This window comes from Mesoplodon densirostris, chromosome 9 (assembly GCF_025265405.1).
Source record: "Mesoplodon densirostris isolate mMesDen1 chromosome 9, mMesDen1 primary haplotype, whole genome shotgun sequence".
In the NCBI taxonomy this organism is placed as follows: domain Eukaryota; kingdom Metazoa; phylum Chordata; class Mammalia; order Artiodactyla; family Ziphiidae; genus Mesoplodon; species Mesoplodon densirostris.
Window position 1 is genome coordinate 98,642,450 of NC_082669.1, and position 22,053 is coordinate 98,664,502.

The 22,053-nt window shown below is 38.3% G+C and overlaps 1 protein-coding gene across 2 annotated transcripts in view; it reads left to right on the forward strand.

Annotated features, from left to right (window-relative positions):
* The window catches only part of AKR1D1 (aldo-keto reductase family 1 member D1), a 38,764-nt gene extending 17,755 nt beyond the window's left edge, over positions 1-21,009 (forward strand). The window contains exons 5-9 of one of the 2 annotated variants that reach the window (XM_060107678.1): positions 2,224-2,346; positions 7,722-7,831; positions 8,526-8,691; positions 11,644-11,726; positions 20,967-21,009. In XM_060107678.1, the coding sequence (XP_059963661.1) occupies positions 2,224-2,346; positions 7,722-7,831; positions 8,526-8,691; positions 11,644-11,726; positions 20,967-21,009 (525 nt within the window). The remainder of the gene's footprint in view (positions 1-2,223; positions 2,347-7,721; positions 7,832-8,525; positions 8,692-11,643; positions 11,727-20,966) is intronic. The other variant, XM_060107679.1, reaches the window with a different exon arrangement.
* Positions 21,010-22,053: the final 1,044 nt, after the last annotated feature.

A 22,053-nucleotide genomic window follows, 5' to 3' on the forward strand; every position in this document is an offset into this window, starting at 1 on the left:
GTAATAATTGAAGAAAAAACCCAGAGATATTGAAAAGGCATGAATTACCAAAGAGGAAAGAGAAAGGAACCCATACCTGGATGCTTTATAGTGAAATTTCAGGATGTCAAAGATAAAGAGAAACTGTTAAAACTTCCAGAGTATAGCAAACAAGCCAGTAAAGGAGACAAAATGAAATAATAAAAAATAATCAGTCTAAGAGAAGGCAGGAAAATAAGAAAAAAGGGGAAATGAATAGGTGGGAAAAACAGAAAATAAATAGCAAGATGGGGGATTTAAATTCAGTGGTATCAGTAATCACAGTGTATGTAAAGAGCCTAAACAACCCAGTTAAAATGCAGAGGTTGTCAGAATGGGTAAAAAGCAAAAGCCCACTATATATTATATACAAGAAACTCATTTTAAATAATAAGACACGCAACTAAGCCCATGCGCCACAACTACTGAGCCTGCACTCTAGAGCGCACACACCACAACTACTGAGCCTGTGTGCTGCAACTACTGAAGCCCGCATACTTAGAGCCCATGCTCAGCAACAAGAGAAAGCCACCACAATGAGAAGCCTGCACACCACAACAAAGAGTAGCCCCTGCTCACCACAACTAAAGAAAGCCTGCACGCAGCAACAAAGAACCAACGCAGCCAAAAATTAAAAAAATAATAAATAAATAATAAGATACATATAGGTTGAAAGTAAAAGGTTAAAAAAAAAAGTAAAAGGCTAGAATAAGATGTACTAGGCTGACAGTAATCAAAAGAGAGCTGGAGTAACCATTTTAATATCAGCAAAAATTTCAGAGCAAAGAGTGTTACCAGGGATAAGGAATTTTGTTTTATAATAATAAAGGGTTCAATCCTAAACATCTATGCACCTAATAACAGAACTCCAAAATACATGAAGCAAAACTAAGAGAACTGAAAAGAAAAAAAGAATAATCCACAATTCTAGTCAGAGATTTCAAAACCTCTCTCTCGATAATTGAGATAATAAGTAGACAGAAAGTCTATAGAATATAGGAGACTTAAACTTTATCAAACAACTTGACCTAATTGACATTTATAGAATACTTTTCCAAAATATAACAGAATGCTATTTTTCAAGTGCACATGGAATACTTCAAAAAATAGTTCATTTTCTGAGACATAAAACAGATCTCAATACATTTAAAAATATTCTTCATGCAAAGTAGGCTGTCTGATGACATTGGAATTAAATTCGAGTCAGTAACAAAAATATATCTGAAAAATCATCATATATTTGGAAACTAAGAAGATATGTGTAAATAACCCGTAAGATAAAGAAAAAATAACAAAATCTGAATCTATATGTACTCTATATGCTAGCAACACACAATTGGAAATGGAATTTTTTTAAAAACAGTGTTAAATATTTAGAGATAAATTTAACAAAATCTATGCAAGACATAGAGTTAAAACTACAATATTTTACTGAGAGGATTTTTTTTTAATTTGAATAAATGGAAAGCTGTATCTTGTTCTTTGATGGAAAGATTGAATACAGATAAATTGTTAATTCTCCCCTAATTCATGGATAGATTCAGTGCAATCCCAATGACTATCCCAAAGGAAATTGAAAAGCTGGTTCTAAAATGTATAGGGAAGTGCAAAAATCATAATGATAAAGATTTAATTTACTAAGAAGATATATCAATCTTAAACACATATGTACCAAATAAAATATCTTCCAAATATATAAAGCAAAAATTGATAGAATACAGAAAGACACTGGTAAATCCACTGTTACAGTGGGAGATTTCTGATATATTTCTCTAAATTATTGAAAAGCCAGGAAAAGCTAGACCTAATCTTCTATATAATGCGTGTGTATGTGAGAGAGAGAAACAATAAGGATCTGTATCCAAAAATAGGAGAATATACATTTTCCACACATACCAGACACATAAAAATTTTCAGGTACTATACCATAAAGAAAACCTCAACAAATTTTAAGAAATAAGATCATTATTATCATGCTGGTATACGTTATGAAAATACAAGGGGAAGATATAATATACAACATTTCCCCAAAATCATTCAATTACAGAATTCCTGCCTATCTCCTCCACTTTTCTTTAGTTCACAGATTGCCTATTAATATACCCAGGGACTTTACTTTTTAAAGAATTCACAGTCACCTTTATAAATGTTTGTTCTTGCTTGTGTTAAGGTTTCTTTCTTGACCCGTTGGCTTTTACCCTACAGGCTTTAGAAGCTTGCAAAGATGCTGGCTTGGTGAAATCCCTCGGTGTATCCAATTTTAACCGTAGGCAGCTGGAGCTTATTCTGAACAAACCAGGACTTAAGCATAAGCCAGTCAGCAACCAGGTACAGCTTGACAAGGGGAGGGAGGTGAGGGGGAGTGTGGGGATTGGGGAATGTGGGAGAATCCATTACTTAACAGAAAGAATCCTGGACTAGGAGTCAGGAAGTCTTGTGGTCACTTTACATATATCTCATCATTAGACCATGGGCAAGTCAATTTACGTCTCTTAAGAAAAAAGATTTGAAAGTTCAAATCCAAAAAGTAACCCAAACTTTTTCTGAAGAAAAATAATAATGTAGGGGAACAAAACCTACCAGATATTGACACACAGAGTATTTAAAATAATGTAAGATTAGCACAAGAACCACATACAAATAAATAGAAAATAAGAAATACCTTAGAAACAGTCTCAAATAAAATAAAAACTTAATGTAAAATAAAATAGCACAAACTAATGACAAAGGAATTGATTTTTCAGTAAATAGTGCGGGGAAAATTGATAGTTATATAGTAACAAATATAGATCTTTGCCTCATGTGATACTCCAAAGTGTCCCTTGATCAGGAGTTAAAGAAGAAACAAGAAATTATTTGTGAATACTACAAAAGAATTTTAGTTTTCTGGAGCTATGGATAGAAAGGGAAGCCATGGGAAAATTATAAAGAAAACCAATACATGTAATAGTATAAAAATGTTAAACACTAAAAATATTAGAAACAAAGAGCAAACAAAATTAGATGATTATATTTAAAAATATAATAGAAAAAGAGGATAATGTCCTTATGAATTAAAAGCCTAATAAAAATCAATGAGAAAAATACTAAGGCTCAAAAGAAATGAACAGAAAGTCACAGAAGACAGATTGCAAGACTGGTAAACATATGAAGAATATTTAGCTGCTCTAGTAATTATGGAAATTTAAATTTATGTGTAATTTTGTATTGTGTATCAAATTAGCAAAGTTTCTGTTTTATTTTTTAACATAGTGTTCCATGTAAGCAAGTGATGGAGTGCTGGCAAATGCAAATTGGTTCAACCTTCCTGAAAAGCAATTTTGCAAGAAGTAGCAAGAGCCTTAAAAAGTGTTTAGGTTTCGATTTCTAGGAATCCATCCTTGTGAAAAAACATCAGAACACCCATATGTGTGTTTGTCACAGCACTTTATGTGTGTGTTTGTCGCAGCACTGTTTATCATGGCAAAAAAAACACCAAAAAGGAAACAACATAAATATGAAAAATTCAGGGAATGTTTACATAAACTTTAAAACATTTATAATATGTGAAATCTTAACGAAAAATGTTCTTGAATCACTCTTGAGGTAAAGAGAAATGGCCACGATATTAAGTGGAAAGACCAGGATACAAAACGTAATACAGTATGAAGGTGATCATATTATTTAAAAAGTGCAAATATTGGAAAGAAATATATCAAAATGCTAACCGTGGCTATCTCTGGCTGTGAATTTTACAAGTAAATTCTGTTTTCTTCTTTATGCTTTTCTGTATTTCAAGTCTTCTGCAGTGAGCATATATTACTCTTATAATCACAACAAAATACTATTGTTAAATGGGGATATGACATCCTCTTCCCCCTACTTCATAAAACATTAAGAAGCTGCACTAAAAAATGCTCTTGGAACTGGTAAATATTCACAAACTTGGATTATGGTGGACTTGTTTGTTGAATTCATTGTTATTAGAAACTCAAAAGGATTCATGACAGACAAAATGAATTACCTACATCATGACAGTAGCCCACAGCTAAATAGAAGTGCTGCCCTATTTAGAAGTACCACTTCCGATACCTCAGCTAGTGCTATATCATATACTCTCAGGAACAGAGAGCAACAACCTTTGCCTTCCTCATTGATCTCAATCCATCCCTTTATTCCTAACCTACCCAGCATATCCTTCACATCTCCTTCCTGCACCCCTAAGAACAATATTTTGTTCTAAAAATGTTGAAGTGACAAGCAGCTTTCTTCTTACAAATGCACAGAGACAGATGGTGATTTCGACCTGAGAATGAAAAATAGTGAAAATTTGACAGTGTGTTTCCTCATGCCAAGGAGGAAATACCCTGATCTGTTGGCACAAGAATGTCGATCAGCTTCACAAATATACCCTGAAAGAGAAGCAAGACTTGTTGGAAGATCATAGCCTGAACCTATTCATGTGTCCTGTGGTGTCTGAAAGCAGAATATGTCAAAACTCTAGAGCTGGCACAGATCAAAGTGCAGGTCTCCCAGCCACCAGCCATGACCCTATACCCTGGTAGGACCATCTCTACTCCAGAGATACAAAATGAGCAGCTTTCAACCCAGGAATACGGTGAGCATATTTTGGGCATTAGACAGAGTGGACACATTTCATGTGCAAGGGATACATACCTGAAGGCCTTGCCTGATTCAAAATTCACGTATTTCAAAACGAATTTTCCCATTAGACTAAATCTAACATAAAATTTGCAAATTTTTGTATTTTTCATTGACTTCATGAACAAATTGACACAGAATATAACCTCACTCTATACTCATTCTCAGAGCCTGAGCAATCCAAGATTCCTTAGTACTCCCTATGATGTCCATCTGAAGCAATGTCCCTCCAGGCTCCGCCCCTGGCATAGACTGTCTGAAAGCCTTCCTAGCGTCATACAGTGCTCTCCCAGCCCAGGTCAAAGGGGACTGTGGATCTATCTCAAGCCATTTAATCTCATACAAAGTTCCAACACCTAACTCTAGGAACGAAGGAAAGAAGGGAGGTAAGGAGGGACGGAGAGAAGGAAAGAAGAAGGGAAGGAGTCAGGAAACTTCCCACATTCTTCCGTTTTTCCTGATCCTATTCACCATGCCTAACTCACAGGTGTCCTGACACAGAAATTAGTAAATATTTGTTGAGTGACTTCATTAATGGAATGAAAATTCAATGCAGTTTTTCATGGAAAGACAGAAGAGGTTGGGTTAATTAATGAAAGGACTTTTGCTATTTTCCTTCATGGATTCTGTCCAGCTTCTTAACTTCACCCTGTGAGATTTTGATATCTAAAACTACAGCATTACCAAAGGGTGTTGTAAAACCCTGGACACACCAAGACGCTGACAACTTACATCAGTTTTACATAGCAAACAAAGAAAAGTAAATACTGCAGCTCCACTGGCTCATTCACAAAGGGCTCTAAGCAGTCTCTAGCAAAGAAGGAAGGCAAGTGTGCTTAGGTACCCTTCTCCTTAGAAATAAGGATGACATCAAGGCCCTGCAGCATCAGGAACCATCACCACCCTCTACCTTAAACTGAGCATCCGGTCCCAGCCAGAAGTGACCAGCTGTACCCCATATGAAGCCCAGCCTACAACAGTCTGCAGCATCAAGAGTGACGTTTCCTAAGGTCTGGCTTTGTCCTCTCTGTATAACTCTTGTTTTCACTCATTCAACAAATGGTCATCAAGCACCTGCCTTAGTCCAGGCACTGTGCTAGGTTCTAGGCATGCAAAAGTGACCAAAGACAGATATAGTCCTTGCTCTTGTGGATCAGACATTAATGAAGTCAGGAAAGTTATATGTAATTGGAAACTGAGACAGATGCTCTGAAGAGAAGGAATGTGACTCTCTGAGGTCATACGCACTTGGGTCACGTTAGCCTACCCACTCCCACCCCCACCCTCACCTCCATCCCTAGAATTCCCTTCACTGAGTGGTCCTTTAGCGATATGCCCTCAAGTTTTTTATCAAAAAACTATCTATGCAAAGATCTTTGTTATATTACATATTATATTATATATTTGAGTTTATATTACATTAACTCAAATTTTTGTTGAGTACGGGTTTCTAGTATGTTGCCCAATGCAACTTTCTGTAAACTCCTGAATTTGTTCATAGAATGGATATTCACATACCTGTTTATTTTTTAATTGTATTAGCCTTATTATGTATACATTTTGTTATATATATATATATATACACACACACATACAAATACACACACATATATATGTATATAGGTAAATACACATGCTATATACACATGTGCATATACATATTTAGGCCAGAGGCCATAACAGCACTCCAACTGATTAGAAAGGAGTCCCTGTGGGGAAAATTAAATGTGTTTGGAGCAAGCAGGCAGGCATGGAAGTAAGGAATTCACACTTAGTCTTTAAGCAATGACGTGACATGATAAAAAAAAAAAATTGTTTGCAAAGATTAGTGTACCAATAAGATGGAAAATAAGAAAGAGACCAAAGGGGGAGAGTGATGCTAGGAGTGGGAGAGGGTAAGGGAAAGAAATACAGTCCACCCTCCATATCCATGGATGCAGAACCCGCAAATATAGAGAGCCCACTGTACTACACCATTTCGTAGAATGGACTTGAGCATCTGCGGATTCTGGTGTTTGCTGGGGTGGGGGGTGTGTTCTGGAACCAATCCTACGTGAATACCTAGGGACTACTGTACTATGGACACTGTGTGTCACTTTTTAGAATTAAGAAATGTTCCCAAGTGGGGGAGAAAACAAAAGTGTCTTAGGGAAAAGGAGGGATCAAGATTATGAGGGGGCAGGGGAAAAAGAAGAAATGGGAGAAACTGACAAGGGGGAAGCAAAAGTTTATCAAATTAGAAAAAGGAAAGAAGACCCACCTCTGAGAGCTCCAGTTTACCTTTCCACTTCATCAATAGCATTTCCTTGTGCCTTCTAGAAATGTAACTTGTCAAGTATTTAATACTTTAGATAGTGGAAATAATAATTATATACTTAAAATATTTTAATTAAGACTTGGTTGATTTTAATTAAAAAGAAAGCAAACACGTAGGTCAAAAACTACCATAGTGTTTAAGAAGAAACTTCGAGAAGAACTTTTGTTGACACGTGTATTTTTAGTGCAGGAATCCTGTCAATACGATACAGAAAATGAAACTAGGCCTACACTTGGTGGTGTAAAGAACTCTCCACCAAGAAGACAAAATTCATCTGTAAATTTAGTTTTATACACACTCTATCTCTTGTGAAAATATTCTTAGATGTTTGATAGTGAGGGTCAGAGGGCTTCTGCAACATGTCACTTCTATTTACCAAGACTGTAATGTGAACCTTGAGACTGTGTGTTTGTTATGGAAAATTGTATTTGCTAGAATATTTACTATAAATAATGGAGCCTGTTCACTTAAAGTTTTAAACTGATAGCTGTAAAAATTGAATCTGTCCCCCGATTATTTTAGGATTAACCCACAGATGGTGACCTCACTAACCTTGTTTTAAGTCATCTCACCGATATATAAACAATGTAAACTTCCTCGTCGGGAAAACTATTTACGATGTGCCTTGCTATCCAGAATACTTTTCAATCGAGTTTGTTGCAGAACTTTTTACAAACTATATAAAATTGCATTTTCATCCAAAAGCCCTTAATTCTGTGCTCTGCTCTCCAATGCAACCACGTAGGTTGAATGCCATCCATATTTCACCCAGCCAAAACTCTTGAAATTTTGCCAACAACATGACATTGTCATTATTGCCTACAGCCCTTTGGGGACCTCTAGGAATCCGTCCTGGTAAGTAATGCTATCTGTCTCCTCAGGAAGTATATTTCCTTGGTGTAGAGTATGAGGCTAATGTAAATTGCTTGACTGAAATGACTCTATTGAGCTGTGTGATCTCAAGGAAGTAATTTCTTCAAGTCCTTCTCCACATATGCAAATGAGAGCTAACAAAACCTTCCTCACTGAGGTGTTGTAATAATTGATTAGACTCTACCTGTGGAAGTGCCTACCAGTACCTTATTATTTGACAAAGAGTCTCTATGGCCATATTCCGAAATTTTTTAATTTTTTAAATCTCTGTATTCAGTGGCAACACTTCTACTGTGATGCATTCCACAGACTTAAGTAGAAAGTTTTCTACTCTAAGATGATTCCAAGAGTTGTGCCTTTGTTTCTTCTACTTCAGTCTTCTTGCCTTCCCCTGTATGCCTACTTCCAACCCCATTCTCTCTATAAGATCCATCAAAGTAATATTATTTACCGCCTGGAAGAGGCAGCTCTGTGAATCTGCCTGTCTTGATCTTCCCATACTAAGAGCAAGTCTTCTGAATACTCTGCACTCAGAGAAGTTGGTTACAGGTGACCTGAAGTGTTCTGGATAGGTTACCAGGTGAATGGGGGTCAGAGGACGAGGGTGATTGGTCAACTACTGGTTCTCATTACTCGGACTAAATATGATGCATGTTTTGATTTTTTTTTTTTAAAGGGTGAATGTGTCTTCCCCACCTTTGTTAAAGGATGCACTTCTAAACTCACTGGGGAAAAAATACAATAAGACAGCAGCTCAAGTTGTTTTGCGTTTCAACATCCAGCGAGGAGTGGTTGTCATTCCTAAAAGCTTTAACCCTGAAAGGATCAAAGAAAACTTTCAAGTAAGAGAACTGCTTCTGGAAATGTAAAAAGTAGGGTATTTTTTTTTTTTTAGAGAGAATTTTGTGTTCAGATTAATAAGAAAGTTGCAATGCCTTCATATGTTATTTTATACCTGCTCCCCGACCCCCTCCGCCCGTACCTGGATTTAATTTTAGCTGAATTTGAGACAATTCCTAGTAATTCAGGGATTTCTTTGCTGCTTGTAGGCTATCTAGCTCCCTTATTTCTTCTGTTTCCTTACCTATTGACTCTGGACACTACCTACTCCCTTCCCCACCAGCACAGCAGGAATAGAAGGTATTAAATTTGAAATTCATAACAGTCAACTTTCCACCTTCTTAATGGCTCTGGAAAAAGTTGGGGACAAATTTGGAAATTATTGAAGTGGATCATTTAGACTTCATAAATGCCAACCCCCTTTATTTCCTCTATAAGTAATCTGTAATCAGCATTATAAATTATAGGTGAGAAAAGAGGCCACTAGACAATGGAGTGATTAGTTTACTGTGCTACTTCCAAAGAATAAACTGCTAGGTAAATGCAGCCATAGAAAAGTACCATGCAGTTAATCAGTTACCCATCAGTTAATAATTAAAATTTCAAAAGTAAGTTGTTTTTTGTCTTACTCATAATTAAAGATAAAAATGAGATAGTATTTATCCCCTCAGATAGGAAAATAATCAGAATGTTAACAGTGTGTGGGAAAACTGGCAGTTTCATATAATACTATTAGAAACATAAATTGATGTAAGGTTTGGAGAAGGATGTCATTTTTCCAGATCCATCAAAATTCAAACATACATGTCCATTGACCCAACAATCTTTTCCCCATAGATGTATTTGCATATTCATGCACACATATACAGATGTTTATTACAGCACACTTTATCAGCTAAAAAAAACTGGAAACAATTTTCAATAGGATATTGTAAAACAAATTATGATATATTTGTACAATGAAACAGTATATAGGCATTCTTATTTATTTTTCTTTTGTAACAGAACTCTACTGAGGTGTAATTGAAATGCAATGAGCTGAACATAAAGTATAAAATTGGAAAAGTTTTGACATATGTACACACCCATGAAACCATCACCACAATCAAGATAATGAACATATCCAGCACCTCCAATAGTCTCTTCATGCCCTTTTATAAGCTATCCCTCCCGGTCCCCAATCCCAAGCAAGCACTGATTTGCTTTCTATCCCTATAGGCTAGTTTGCATTTCCTAGAATTTCAGATAAATGAATTCACACAGTATGTGTGCTTCTATATCCATTTTTAAATAATAAAGTGAAAATATAAGTACTGACATGGGAAGACATCCATGATATTAGACAATTATCTTCAGAGCTTTTTTGCTACCACATGAAGGAATGGAATTCAAACTTACCAAAGAAAAAGAGACATAATTTATTGGCTCTCATAACTGGAAAGTCCATGGGTAGGTCAGACATGACTGGACACAGGTATTCTAATGATTTATAAAAGGATTGAGTTCTTCCCACCCCCTTTCTCCAGATGGTGACACACACAGATTAATATTGGTTAATCTGTTACCCACATTTAGTAAAGATGATCACAGATAAAGGCTTCTGTCTCTGTCAATCCCTGCTTGTCCTCTTATGGGTCATTGGCTACTCCCATAATAATCACTGTGTCTAATGAACAAGATACTTTGATTGGTCCCCTGGGCTACATCCCTATTCTTGTGCTGAAGGAGGTGAGGTCATGTGACAAATAGCCCTACTAGGTGCGGGAAGGTATTAAAGAAAAAGGAAGCTTGTAAGGATTTCTTTTATAAGTGGTTCATTCATGACTGTTTTTATGTTTTAACAAATTTCCTTCTACAATCTCATAACTCCAATTCTTGGATAATAAGTAATCAAAGGAAAGAATGCTCTGCAAAGACCACTTGGAAACAATCCTCGGGGGAATGACTAAGTAAATCGTATTACATCTATACTATGGATATAGTGGTTAAATAAATAAAGTCAGTCTATGTATTTTGACAGAAAAGATCACCAAGACATATTATGTGAATGAGATAAAGTTGCAGAATAATAGAAATATGATACAATTATTGCATTTTGCTCTTGCTGTGTTGAATGTTTGGAAGAAATCTGTGGGAAGGGGAATAGGACTGGGGTGGTGGGTATCAAGAGGCACTTTTGTTTCTTTTACACCATAAAGGTCCATGTATTTCTGTAGTGTTTCATTTCTTTACAAAAAGCATATATTCATGTATTACTTTTACAATTAAAATTTATTCATGTAAATTACTAAATTAAAAGTTAAGGGATAGAAAGATAAAATAATAAGAGAAATTATAAACAAATCAACTGTTAAAAATATAAATAAGCTCAAATAAACTATTAAAATATTCATAAAGGACAATAATAAAACCGAGGTACAAACTGTACAAGCTAAGAAAAAAACAAAACAATGAAAAAGTAACTAGAATTAAAAGGTAGATAAAGAGACATTAAAAATGACAAGAGAAAGGATTAAGATGATGAACCAAAGCAAATTAAAGGTTAAAAAAAAACACATAAGCAAATTTAGAGACTAGGGAATATTTTTGTTAAAAAAAAAAAAAGTGCACGAAGGCCATAGTCCAGAATCAAAAGTTCAGCATCTTATACCAAAATAATAAGAATTCTTCACTTTTAGATTTTTAGGAGATGTTCTGAATGCGTATTGTTTCAGAACATTTGAAACTTCTTGCAAGATGTCCCCAGCAGGATTGTCTTAAAGACAAAGGGCAGAAAGAATTCCACCTCCACATGGGTGGGGCGGCCCCCCTGCACTAGCCCAACTCCTCTAAGACATTTGCAGAGATGTTCATAAATCTTTGAAGGGCTCCCACTGCTGGCCTCACTCCCTGATCCCAAGCTTGACCCATCTTCTACTATTATAAATGTCTGTTTTTTGTTTCTGTTATTTCAGATCTTTGACTTTTCTCTCACTGAAGAAGAAATGAAGGACATTGAAGGCCTGAATAAAAATGTCCGCTTCGTGGAAATGCTCATGTGAGTTCTGGGGGATCATTAATCAGGTTCTGCGCAGTGATGTTGGATTGTCAAGCGTCAACCAACAGGCTCTCATGAACCAGGACCATGTCCATGGAAGGCACAAGGGTAAAGGCTGGTGGGCAGCATATTCTGAATTAGGAACTTCCCAAAAACCTACATTTTTGTTTAAAAGAATATTTCTGGGGCTTCCCTGATGGCGCAGTGGTTGAGAGTCCGCCTGCTGATGCAGGGGACAGGGGTTCGTGTCCTGGTCCGGGAAGATCCCACATGCCGTGGAGTGGCTGGGCCCGTGAGCCATGGCCGCTGAGCCTGCGCGTCTGGAGCCTGTGCTCCACAACGGGAGAGGCCACAACAGTGAGAGGCCCGCGTACCGCAAAAAAAAAAAAAAAAAGAATGTTTCTGACATTTATGACATTCCCATTGGTTAGGTTAAGGCATCAAAGGCTAAAAACATTGAGGAGAATTAAATCAGTTTTCGTTATGTTAATACAACATCAGCACAGATATGCAAGCAACATACTTATTTCTTCCTTAGAAATCAAAGTGGGCACAAATTAGAGCAAAGCTGTCAACAAGAACAATTCCTGGGAGAGAGGCATTAGAGTGTAGTAGAAAGAGCACCAGGTTGAGTTTTAGACAAATGTTTGCCTATAAGATTTGGAGCTTCTGGCTTCACCTATTGTCTGACTTCCCACAAGCAAAATTCCTTCGAAGTGTTGCCAAATTTAACTATCAACTGAAGTAACCCTTTATTCTCTGAATATTACAGAGCCTTAAAAATAAAAAAAAAGTATATAGTTCATGTATATATACACACGTATATATTTGTATACATACATACCCACATTTTTTCTTCTTACTCATTCTTCATTAGTATTTCCAGTTCTTGAAATCACCTGGACAGTATTCTTCTTTTCACAATCTTCTCTTTAAGTGAGCATTTAGAAAATGCTCATTAAGATGGTTCGTATAGTTTGGGCGCTTATCTTATTGGTCCCACTATTTTTCATGAGTCAGAAAGTGCAGACTGGACTTCCGGGTAAGATGGCGGAAGAGTAAGACGCGGAGATCACCTTCCTCCCCACAGATACACCAGAAATACAGCTACACGTGGAACAACTCCTACAGAACACCTACTGAACGCTGGCAGAAGACCCCAGACCTCCCAAAAGGCAAGAAACTCCCCACATACCTGGGTAGGGCAAAGCAGAGAGATTCCCGCACAGAGGAGCGGTGCCGAGCGGCACTCACCAGCCCGAGAGGCTTGTCTGCTCCCCCGCCGGGGCGGGCGGCGCTGGAGCTGAGGCTCGGGCTTCGGTCAGAGCGCAGGGAGAGGACTGGGGCCGGCGGCGAGAACTCAGCCTGAAGGGGGCTAATGTGCCACAGCTAGCCGGGAGGGAGTCCGGGAAAACTCTGGAGCTGCCGAAGAGGCAGGAGACTTTTTCTTCCCTCTTGGTTTCCTGGTGCGCGAGGAGAGGGGATTAAGAGCGCCGCGTAAAGCAGCTCCAGAGACGGGCGCGAGTCGCGGCTGAAAGCGCGGAGCCCAGAGACGGGCGTGGGACGCTGGGGCTGCTGCTGCCGCCGCCAAGAAGCCTGTGTGCGAGCGCAGGTCACTGTCCACACCGCCCTTCCGGGAGCCTGTGCAGCCTGCCACTGCCGGGGTCCCGGGATCCAGGGGCGGCTTCCCTGGGAGAACGCACGGCGCGCCTCGGGCTGGTGCAACGTCACGCCGACCTCTGCCGCTGCAGGCTCGCCCCGCACTCCGTGCCCCTCCCTCCCGCCGGGCCTGAGTGAGCCAGAGTCCCCGAAGAGGCTGCTCCTTTAACCCTGTCCTGTCTGAGCGAAGAACAGACGCCCTCCGGCGACCTACACGCAGAGGCGGGGCCAAATCCAAAGCTGAGACCCAGGAGCTGTGAGAACAAAGAAGAGAAAGGGAAACCTCTCCCAGCAGCCTCAAAAGCAGCGGATTAAAGCTCCACAATCAACTTCATGTACCCTGCATCTGTGGAATACATGAATAGACAACAAATCATCCCAAATTGAGGAGCCAGGAGTCAGTGCTGTGCCTCTGAGGTGGGAGAGCGAACTTCAGGACACTGGTCCACAAGAGACCTCCCAGCTCCACATAATATCAAACGGCGAAAATCTTCCAGAGATCTCCATCTCAACACCAGCACCCAGCTTCACTCAACGACCAGCAAGCTACAGTGCTGGACACCCTATGCCAAACAACTAGCAAGACAGGAACACAACGCCACCCATTAGCTGAGAGGCTGCCTCAAATCATAAAAAGTCCACAAACACCCCAAAACACACCACCAGACGTGGACCTGCCCACCAGAAAGACAAGATCCAGCCTCATCCACCAGAACACAGGCAGTAGTCCCCTCCACCAAGAAGCCTACACAACCCACTAAACCAACCTTAGCCACTGGGGACAGACACCAAATACAACGGGAACTACGAACCTGCAGCCTGCAAAAAGGAGACCCCAAACACAGTAACATAAGCAAAATGAGAAAACAGAAAAACACACAGCAGGAGAAGGAGCAAGATAAAAACCCACCAGACCTAACAAATGAAGAGGTAATAGGCAGTCTATCTGAAAAAGAATTCAGAATAATGATGGTAAAGATGATCCAAAATCTTGGAAATAGAATAGACAAAATGCAAGAAACAGTTAACAAGGACCTAGAAGACCTAAAGAAGAATCAAGCATCGATTAAAAACACAATAAATGAAATAAAAAATACTCTAGATGGGATCAATAGCAGAATAACTGAGGCAGAAGAACGGATAAGTGAGGTGGAAGATAAAATAGTGGAAATAACTGCTGCACAGCAAAATAAAGAAAAAAGAATGAAAAGAACAGAGGACAGTCTCAGAGACCTCTGGGACAACATTAAACGCACCAACATTCGAATTATAGGGGTTCCAGAAGAAGAAGAGAAAAAGAAAGGGACTGAGAAAATATTTGAAGAGATTATAGTTGAAAACTTCCCTAATATGGGAAAGGAAATAGTTAATCAAGTCCAGGAGGCACAGAGAGTCCCATACAGAAAAAATCCAAGGAGAAATACACCAAGACACATATTAATCAAACTGTCAAAAATTAAACACAAAGAAATCATATTAAAAGCAGCAAGGCAAAAACAACAAATAACACACAAGGGAATCCCCATCAGGATAACAGCTGATCTCTCAGCAGAAACTCTACAAGCTAGAAGGGAGTGGCAGGACATACTTAAAGTGATGAAGGAGAAAAACCTGCAACCAAGATTACTCTACCCAGCAAGGATCTCATTCAGATTTGATGGAGAAATTAAAACCTTTACAGACAAGCAAAAGCTGAGAGAGTTCAGCACCACCAAACCAGCTTTACAACAAATGCTAAAGGAACTTCTCTAGGCAAGAAACACAACAGAAGGAAAAGAACTACAATAACGAACCCAAAACAATTAAGAAAATGGGAATAGGAACATACATATCAATAATTACCTTAAATGTAAATGGACTAAATGCTCCCACCAAAAGACACAGACTGGCTGAATGGATACAAAAACAAGACCCATATATATGCTGTCTACAAGAGACCCACTTCAGACCTAGAGACACATACAGACTGAAAGTAAGGGGATGGAAAAAGATATTCCATGCAAATGGAAACCAAAAGAAAGCTGGAGTAGCAATTCTCATATCAGACAAAATAGACTTTAAAATAAAGACTACTAGAAGAGACAAAGAAGGACACTACATAATGATCAAGGGATCAATCCAAGAAGAAGATATAACAATTGTAAATATTTATGCACCAAACATAGGAGCACCCCAATACATAAGGCAAATACTAACAGCCATAAAAGGAGAAATCGACAGTAACACAATCATAGTAGGGGACTTTAACACCCCACTTTCACCAATGGACAGATCATCCAAAATGAAAATAAATAAGGAAACACAAGCTTTAAATGATACATTAAACAAGATGGACTTAATTGATATTTATAGGACATTCCATCCAAAAACAACAGAATACACATTTTTCTCAAGTGCTCATGGAACATTCTCCAGGATAGATCATATCTTGGGTCACAAATCAAGCCTTGGTAAATTTAAGAAAATTGAAATTGTATCAAGTATCTTTTCCGACCACAATGCTATGAGACTAGATATCAATTACAGGAAAAGAGCTGTAAAACATACAAACACATGGAGGCTAAACAATACACTACTTAATAACGAAGTGATCACTGAAGAAATCAAAGAGGAAATTAAAAAATACCTAGAAACAAATGACAATGGAGACACGACGACCCAAAACCTATGGGATGCAGCAAAAGCAGTTCTAAGAGGGAAGTTTATGGCAATAAAATCCCACCTTAAGAAACAGGAAATATCTCGAATAAACAACCTAACCTTGCACCTAAAGCAATTAGAGAAAGAAGAACAAAAACATCCCAAAGTTAGCAGAAGGAAAGAAATCATAAAAATCAGATCAGAAATAAATGAAAAAGAAATGAAGGAAACGATAGCAAAGATCAATAAAACTAAAAGCTGGTTCTTTGAGAAGATAAACAAAATTGATAAACCATTAGCCAGACTCATCAAGAAAAAAAGGGAGAAGACTCAAATCAATAGAATTAGAAATGAAAAAGGAGAAATAACAACTGACACTGCAGAAATACAAAAGATCATGAGAGATTACTATAAGCAACTCTATGCCAATAAAAGGGACAACCTGGAAGAAATGGACAAATTCTTAGAAATGCACAACCTGCCAAGACTGAATCAGGAAGAAATAGAAAATATGAACAGACCAATCACAAGCACTGAAATTGAAACTGTGATTAAAAATCTTCCAACAAACAAAAGCCCAGGACCAGATGGCTTCACAGGCGAATTCTATCAAGCATTTAGAGAAGAGCTAACACCTATCCTTCTCAAACTCTTCCAAAATATAGCACAGGGAGGAACACTCCCAAACTCATTCTACGAGGCCACCATCACCTTGATACCAAAACCAGACAAGGATGTCACAAAGAAAGAAAACTACAGGCCAATATCACTGATGAACATAGATGCAAAAATCCTCAACAAAATACTAGCAAACAGAACTCAACAGCACATTAAAAGGATCATACACCATGATCAAGTGGGGTTTATTCCAGGAATGCAAGGATTCTTCAATATACGCAAATCAATCAATGTGATACACCATATTAACAAACTGAAGGAGAAAAACCATATGATCATCTCAATAGATGCAGAGAAAGCTTTTGACAAAATTCAACACCCATTTATGATAAAAACCCTGCAGAAAGTAGGCATAGAGGGAAGTTTCCTCAACATAATAAAGGCCATATATGACAAACCCACAGCCAGCATCGTCCTCAATGGTGAAAAACTGAAACCATTTCCACTAAGATCAGGAACAAGACAAGGTTGCCCACTCTCACCACTCTTATTCAACATAGTTTTGGAAGTTTTAGCCACAGCAATCAGAGAAGAAAAGGAAATAAAAGGAATCCAAATGGGAAAAGAAGAAGTAAAGCTGTCACTGTTTGCAGATGACATGATACTATACATAGAGAATCCTAAAGATGCTACCAGAAAACTACTAGAGCTAATCAATGAATTTGGTAAAGTTGCAGGATACAAAATTAATGCACAGAAATCTCTGGCATTCCTATATACTAATGATGAAAAATCTGAAAGTGAAATCAAGGAAACACTCCCATTTACCATTGCAACAAAAAGAATAAAATATCTAGGAATAAACCTACCTAAGGAGACAAAAGACCTGTATGCAGAAAATTATAAGACACTGATGAAAGAAATTAAAGATGATACAAATAGATGGAGAGATGTACCATGTTCTTGGATTGGAAGAATCAACATTGTGAAAATGACTCTACTACCCAAAGCAATCTACAGATTCAATGCAATACCTATCAAACTACCAATGGCATTTTTCACAGAACTAGAAAAAAAATTTTCACAATTTGTATGGAAACACAAAAGACCCCGAATAGCCAAAGCAATCTTGAGAACGAAAAATGGAGCTGGAGGAATCAGGCTCCCTGACTTCAGACTATACTACAAAGCTACAGTAATCAAGACAGTGTGGTACTGGCACAAAAACAGAAAGATAGATTAATGGAACAGGATAGAAAGCCCAGAGATAAACCCACGGACATATGGTCACCTTATCTTTGATAAAGGAGGCAGGAATGTACAGTGGAGAAAGGACAGTCTCTTCAATAAGTGGTGCTGGGAAAACTGGACAGGGACATGTAAAAGTATGAGATTAGATCACTCCCTAACACCATACACAAAAATTAGCTCAAAATGGATTAAAGACCTAAATGTAAGGCCAGACGCTATCAAACTCCTAGAGGAAAACATAGGCAGAACACTCTATGACATAAATCACAGCAAGATCCTTTTTGACCCACCTCCTAGAGAAATGGGAATAAAGACAAAAATAAACACATGGGACCTAATGAAACTTCAAAGCTTTTGCACAGCAAAGGAAACCATAAACAAGACCAAAAGACAACCCTCAGAATGGGAGAAAATATTTGCAAATGAAGCAACTGACAAAGGATTAATCTCCAAAATTTATAAGCAGCTCATGCAGCTCAATAGCAAAAAAACAAACAACCCAATCCAAAAATGGGCAGAAGACCTAAATAGACATTTCTCCACAGAAGATATACAGACAGCCAACAAACACATGAAAGGATGCTCAACATCTTTACTCATTAGAGAAATGCAAATCAAAACTACAATGAGATATCATCTCACACCAGTCAGAATGGCCATCATCAAAAAATCTAGAAACAATAAATGCTGGAGAGGGTGTGGAAAAAAGGGAACACTCTTGCACTGCTGGTGGGAATGTGAATTGGTACAGCCACTATGGAGAACGGTATGGAGGTTCCTTAAAAAACTACAAATAGAACTACCATATGACCCAGCAATCCCACTACTGGGTATATACCCTGAGAAAACCATAATTCAAAAAGAGACATGTACCAAAATGTTCATAGCAGCCCTATTTACAATAGCCTGGAGATGGAAACAACCTAAGTGTCCATCATCGGATGAATGGATAAAGAAGATGTGGCACATATATACAATGGAATATTACTCAGCCATAAAAAGAAATGAAATTGAGCTATTTGTAATGAGGTGGATGGACCTAGAGTCTGTTATACAGAGTGAAGTAAGTCAGAAAGAGAAAGACAAATACTGTATGCTGACACATATATATGGAATTTAAGAAAAAAATGTCATCAAGAACATAGAGGTAAGACAGGAATAAAGACACAGACCTACTAGAGCATGGACTTGAGGATATGGGGAGGGGGAAGGGTAAGCTGTGACAAAGTGAAAGAGCGGCATGGACATATATACACTACCAAACGTAAGGTAGATAGATAGTGGGAAGCGGCCGCATAGCACAGGGAGATCAGCTCGGTTCTTTGTGACCGCCTGGAGGGGTGGGATAGGGAGGGTGGGAGGGAGATGCAAAAGGGAGGGGATATGGGAACATATGTATATGTATAACTGATTAAATTTGTAAAATAAAAAAAAATTAAAAAAAATAATATAAAAAAAAATGAATGACTAATAAGACAATAAATAAATAAATAAACAAACAACAAGAAAAAAGAAAAAAAAAAAAAAGAAAGTGCAGACTATGCTAACACTGAATTTCGGAATCAATTTCTGAATTAATAAACAGCTTTCTAATGTGAATTTTCCAGGGGGAAAAACTATTTGAAATCAAGAAGCACCTCCTAGCCTCAAGAACATAAAACTAAACACAAACACAGAACTAACACTTACACGTTAATTAACAGCTCTTGAAGATAAACTATTTCTATTGAATAAATATCATTAAATTAAAAAGAAATAGTAAGAGATAGCCAATCCACCAACGTGCTGTTTTGTTTTTTTTTTTACAGTTGGTTGGTGACATTATTTGGTTTGACATTTGACAATTTATTTATTTATTTATTTATTTATTCATTCATTCATTCATTTATGGCTGTGTTGGGTTCTCGTTGCTGCACACGGGCTTCCTCTAGTTGCAGTGAGAAGAGGCTACTCTTCATTGCGGTGCGTGGGCTTCTCATTGCAGTGGCTTCTCTTGTTGCGGAGCGTGGGCTGTAGGTGCACGGGCTTCAGTAGTTGTGGCACGTGGGCTCAGAAATTGTGGCTCACAGGCTCTAGAGCACAGGCTCAGTAGTTGTGGCACACGGGCTTAGTTGCTCCATGGCATGTGAGATCTTCCCAGACCAGGGCTCCAACCCATGTCCCCTGCATTGGCAGGCGGATTCTTAACCACTGCACCACCAGAGAAGCCTGACATTTGACATTTTTAATACCTAATTCTAGCAACACTGGGAAAATAACTCATTGCATCAGGAAATAACTAGAAAAATCAGCAAGGAGAAACAAAGATTAGGCCCCATTGATCAAAAAAATGTATCATTTAGGGATGCTGGGCCAAGGTTCTTCTGCTTTTCATCCGGCTGATCTTTGAGAGCCTTCATTGGTTTTGTTTTATATTTTGATTTAAAGCTCATAGTACTTGCAGAGAACTAAATCTTAGGTGTGCTTCAGTACAGGCACACACACACTCCAGTCCTTTTATAGACTGTTTCACCATATTTATTTAAGAGATAGATTCATCATTATCATCACCGTCATCGTCATAATGGAAACTTACTCTGCTGGTCATCAACTTTCTAAATCTCAAACTTTCAACTCTCAGGAGGCCTAGTGATAGGGGCAAGTAAAAACTCTGAGAAGAGACTGACACTGATTCATAATAGAGTTTTGAAGAGAAATGCTTATGTGGTTTATTGAAATGGGAGGCAGTTTATATCAAGAGAGCAGAAGGAGGAAGACGTTGGGACAAAGTGTGTAAGTAGGCAGGTATTGCTCACCTCCTGTGCTTTTGTTCTAAGAAAATGTTAATGTGGAGACAACTAGCCTTCCCCCGCCAATCCCCCCACCCCACACTTACACCCAGGGTGCTGTCTGGGGCTTCAGTCAAAGGTGCTGGCTTGAGGGGAAACGGGAGGAGAATGGGCACGAAACAGAAATGGAATGAGTAAGAGAAAGAGGGAATGGTCGGTGAAGTTAGCAAAGGATGCTGGTAACACATACAGCCATGCAGCATTTGAAGTGAACTTTTTCCCTTTGGGGGAATTGTTTTGGCAGGTGGTGTGACCATCCTGAATACCCATTTCATGATGAATACTGACTTCAGAGAGCTCCGCAACAGATATTTTCCCTCCTATATGTGCCAGGACTTTGGGCTGGGTGGTTCCTCCAGCTATGGAAGTCAAAGGAGTTTACTATCCTCAGATGAAATGGTGATGGAGACACACTTAACTTTTGTGTAGTGTAAGTGACTTTGACTTAGCTATGTGGGGGGAAAAATAGGTTTAAATCTGTTGAAATAACTTGGAAATTATCAGCTAATATTTTATTAAATCAATGTCTTCTGGGTTTCAGAAAGAAAAATATTAGGCTTTAGAAAAGACTTCAAAGGCAACATATGAAGATAAATAACACATGAATTTGGATACTGCTGCCATGGGTAGTCTGAGTTCTTTAGCAGTTAACAGGGCAACAGCAAGGATGGAGAGCTGGACCATGCCAGTGTGCTGGCAGTGGTCTTGATGGTTTGGACCATTGACTGTAATACAGACACAGCCAAGGTAAGATCCACACATGCATTATTAACAGGGAAGTGATTTGCTTCACCTTGAGTAGAGAGAGAGGGCTAAGTATAGAAAAGTCTTACTATAGAGCTAATTAAACACCACAGCGGTCAACAAAGCCATACTGATTTGGTTGTTGTTTGTTTCCATCCAATGTGTGTTCATGTAGCTTTTATCCAGCTTGAAAGATGGATAATTGCTTGTTCTCTCTTGCATGCTTTAAAGGGCCTGAGCTTCAGTAAGCTAGTGATCCATGCTAACACTGCCTGCCACTCTTGCCCCCACTCATTATATGACCACCATTATGCAAAGTGGCTTGAGACAACCTGCATACCCTGTATTGTAAAATAGTCCACAGACCATTATTTCAAAAGAAGGCGTATAAAAAGGAAGCTTTAGGAAACATATTGAAAGAAGAGGTTTTATAGAATCATTAGACTTAAGACTTTGGAAGTGATTGGGATAACTGAATTTTGAGAAAGTAGCAAGTTCAAAAGAACACTGATAATTTTACTATATGTAAATTTTTTAAGTGAATAAAAAGATTATTAGAATTCCAGAGTAGAGATGTACCTATTTTC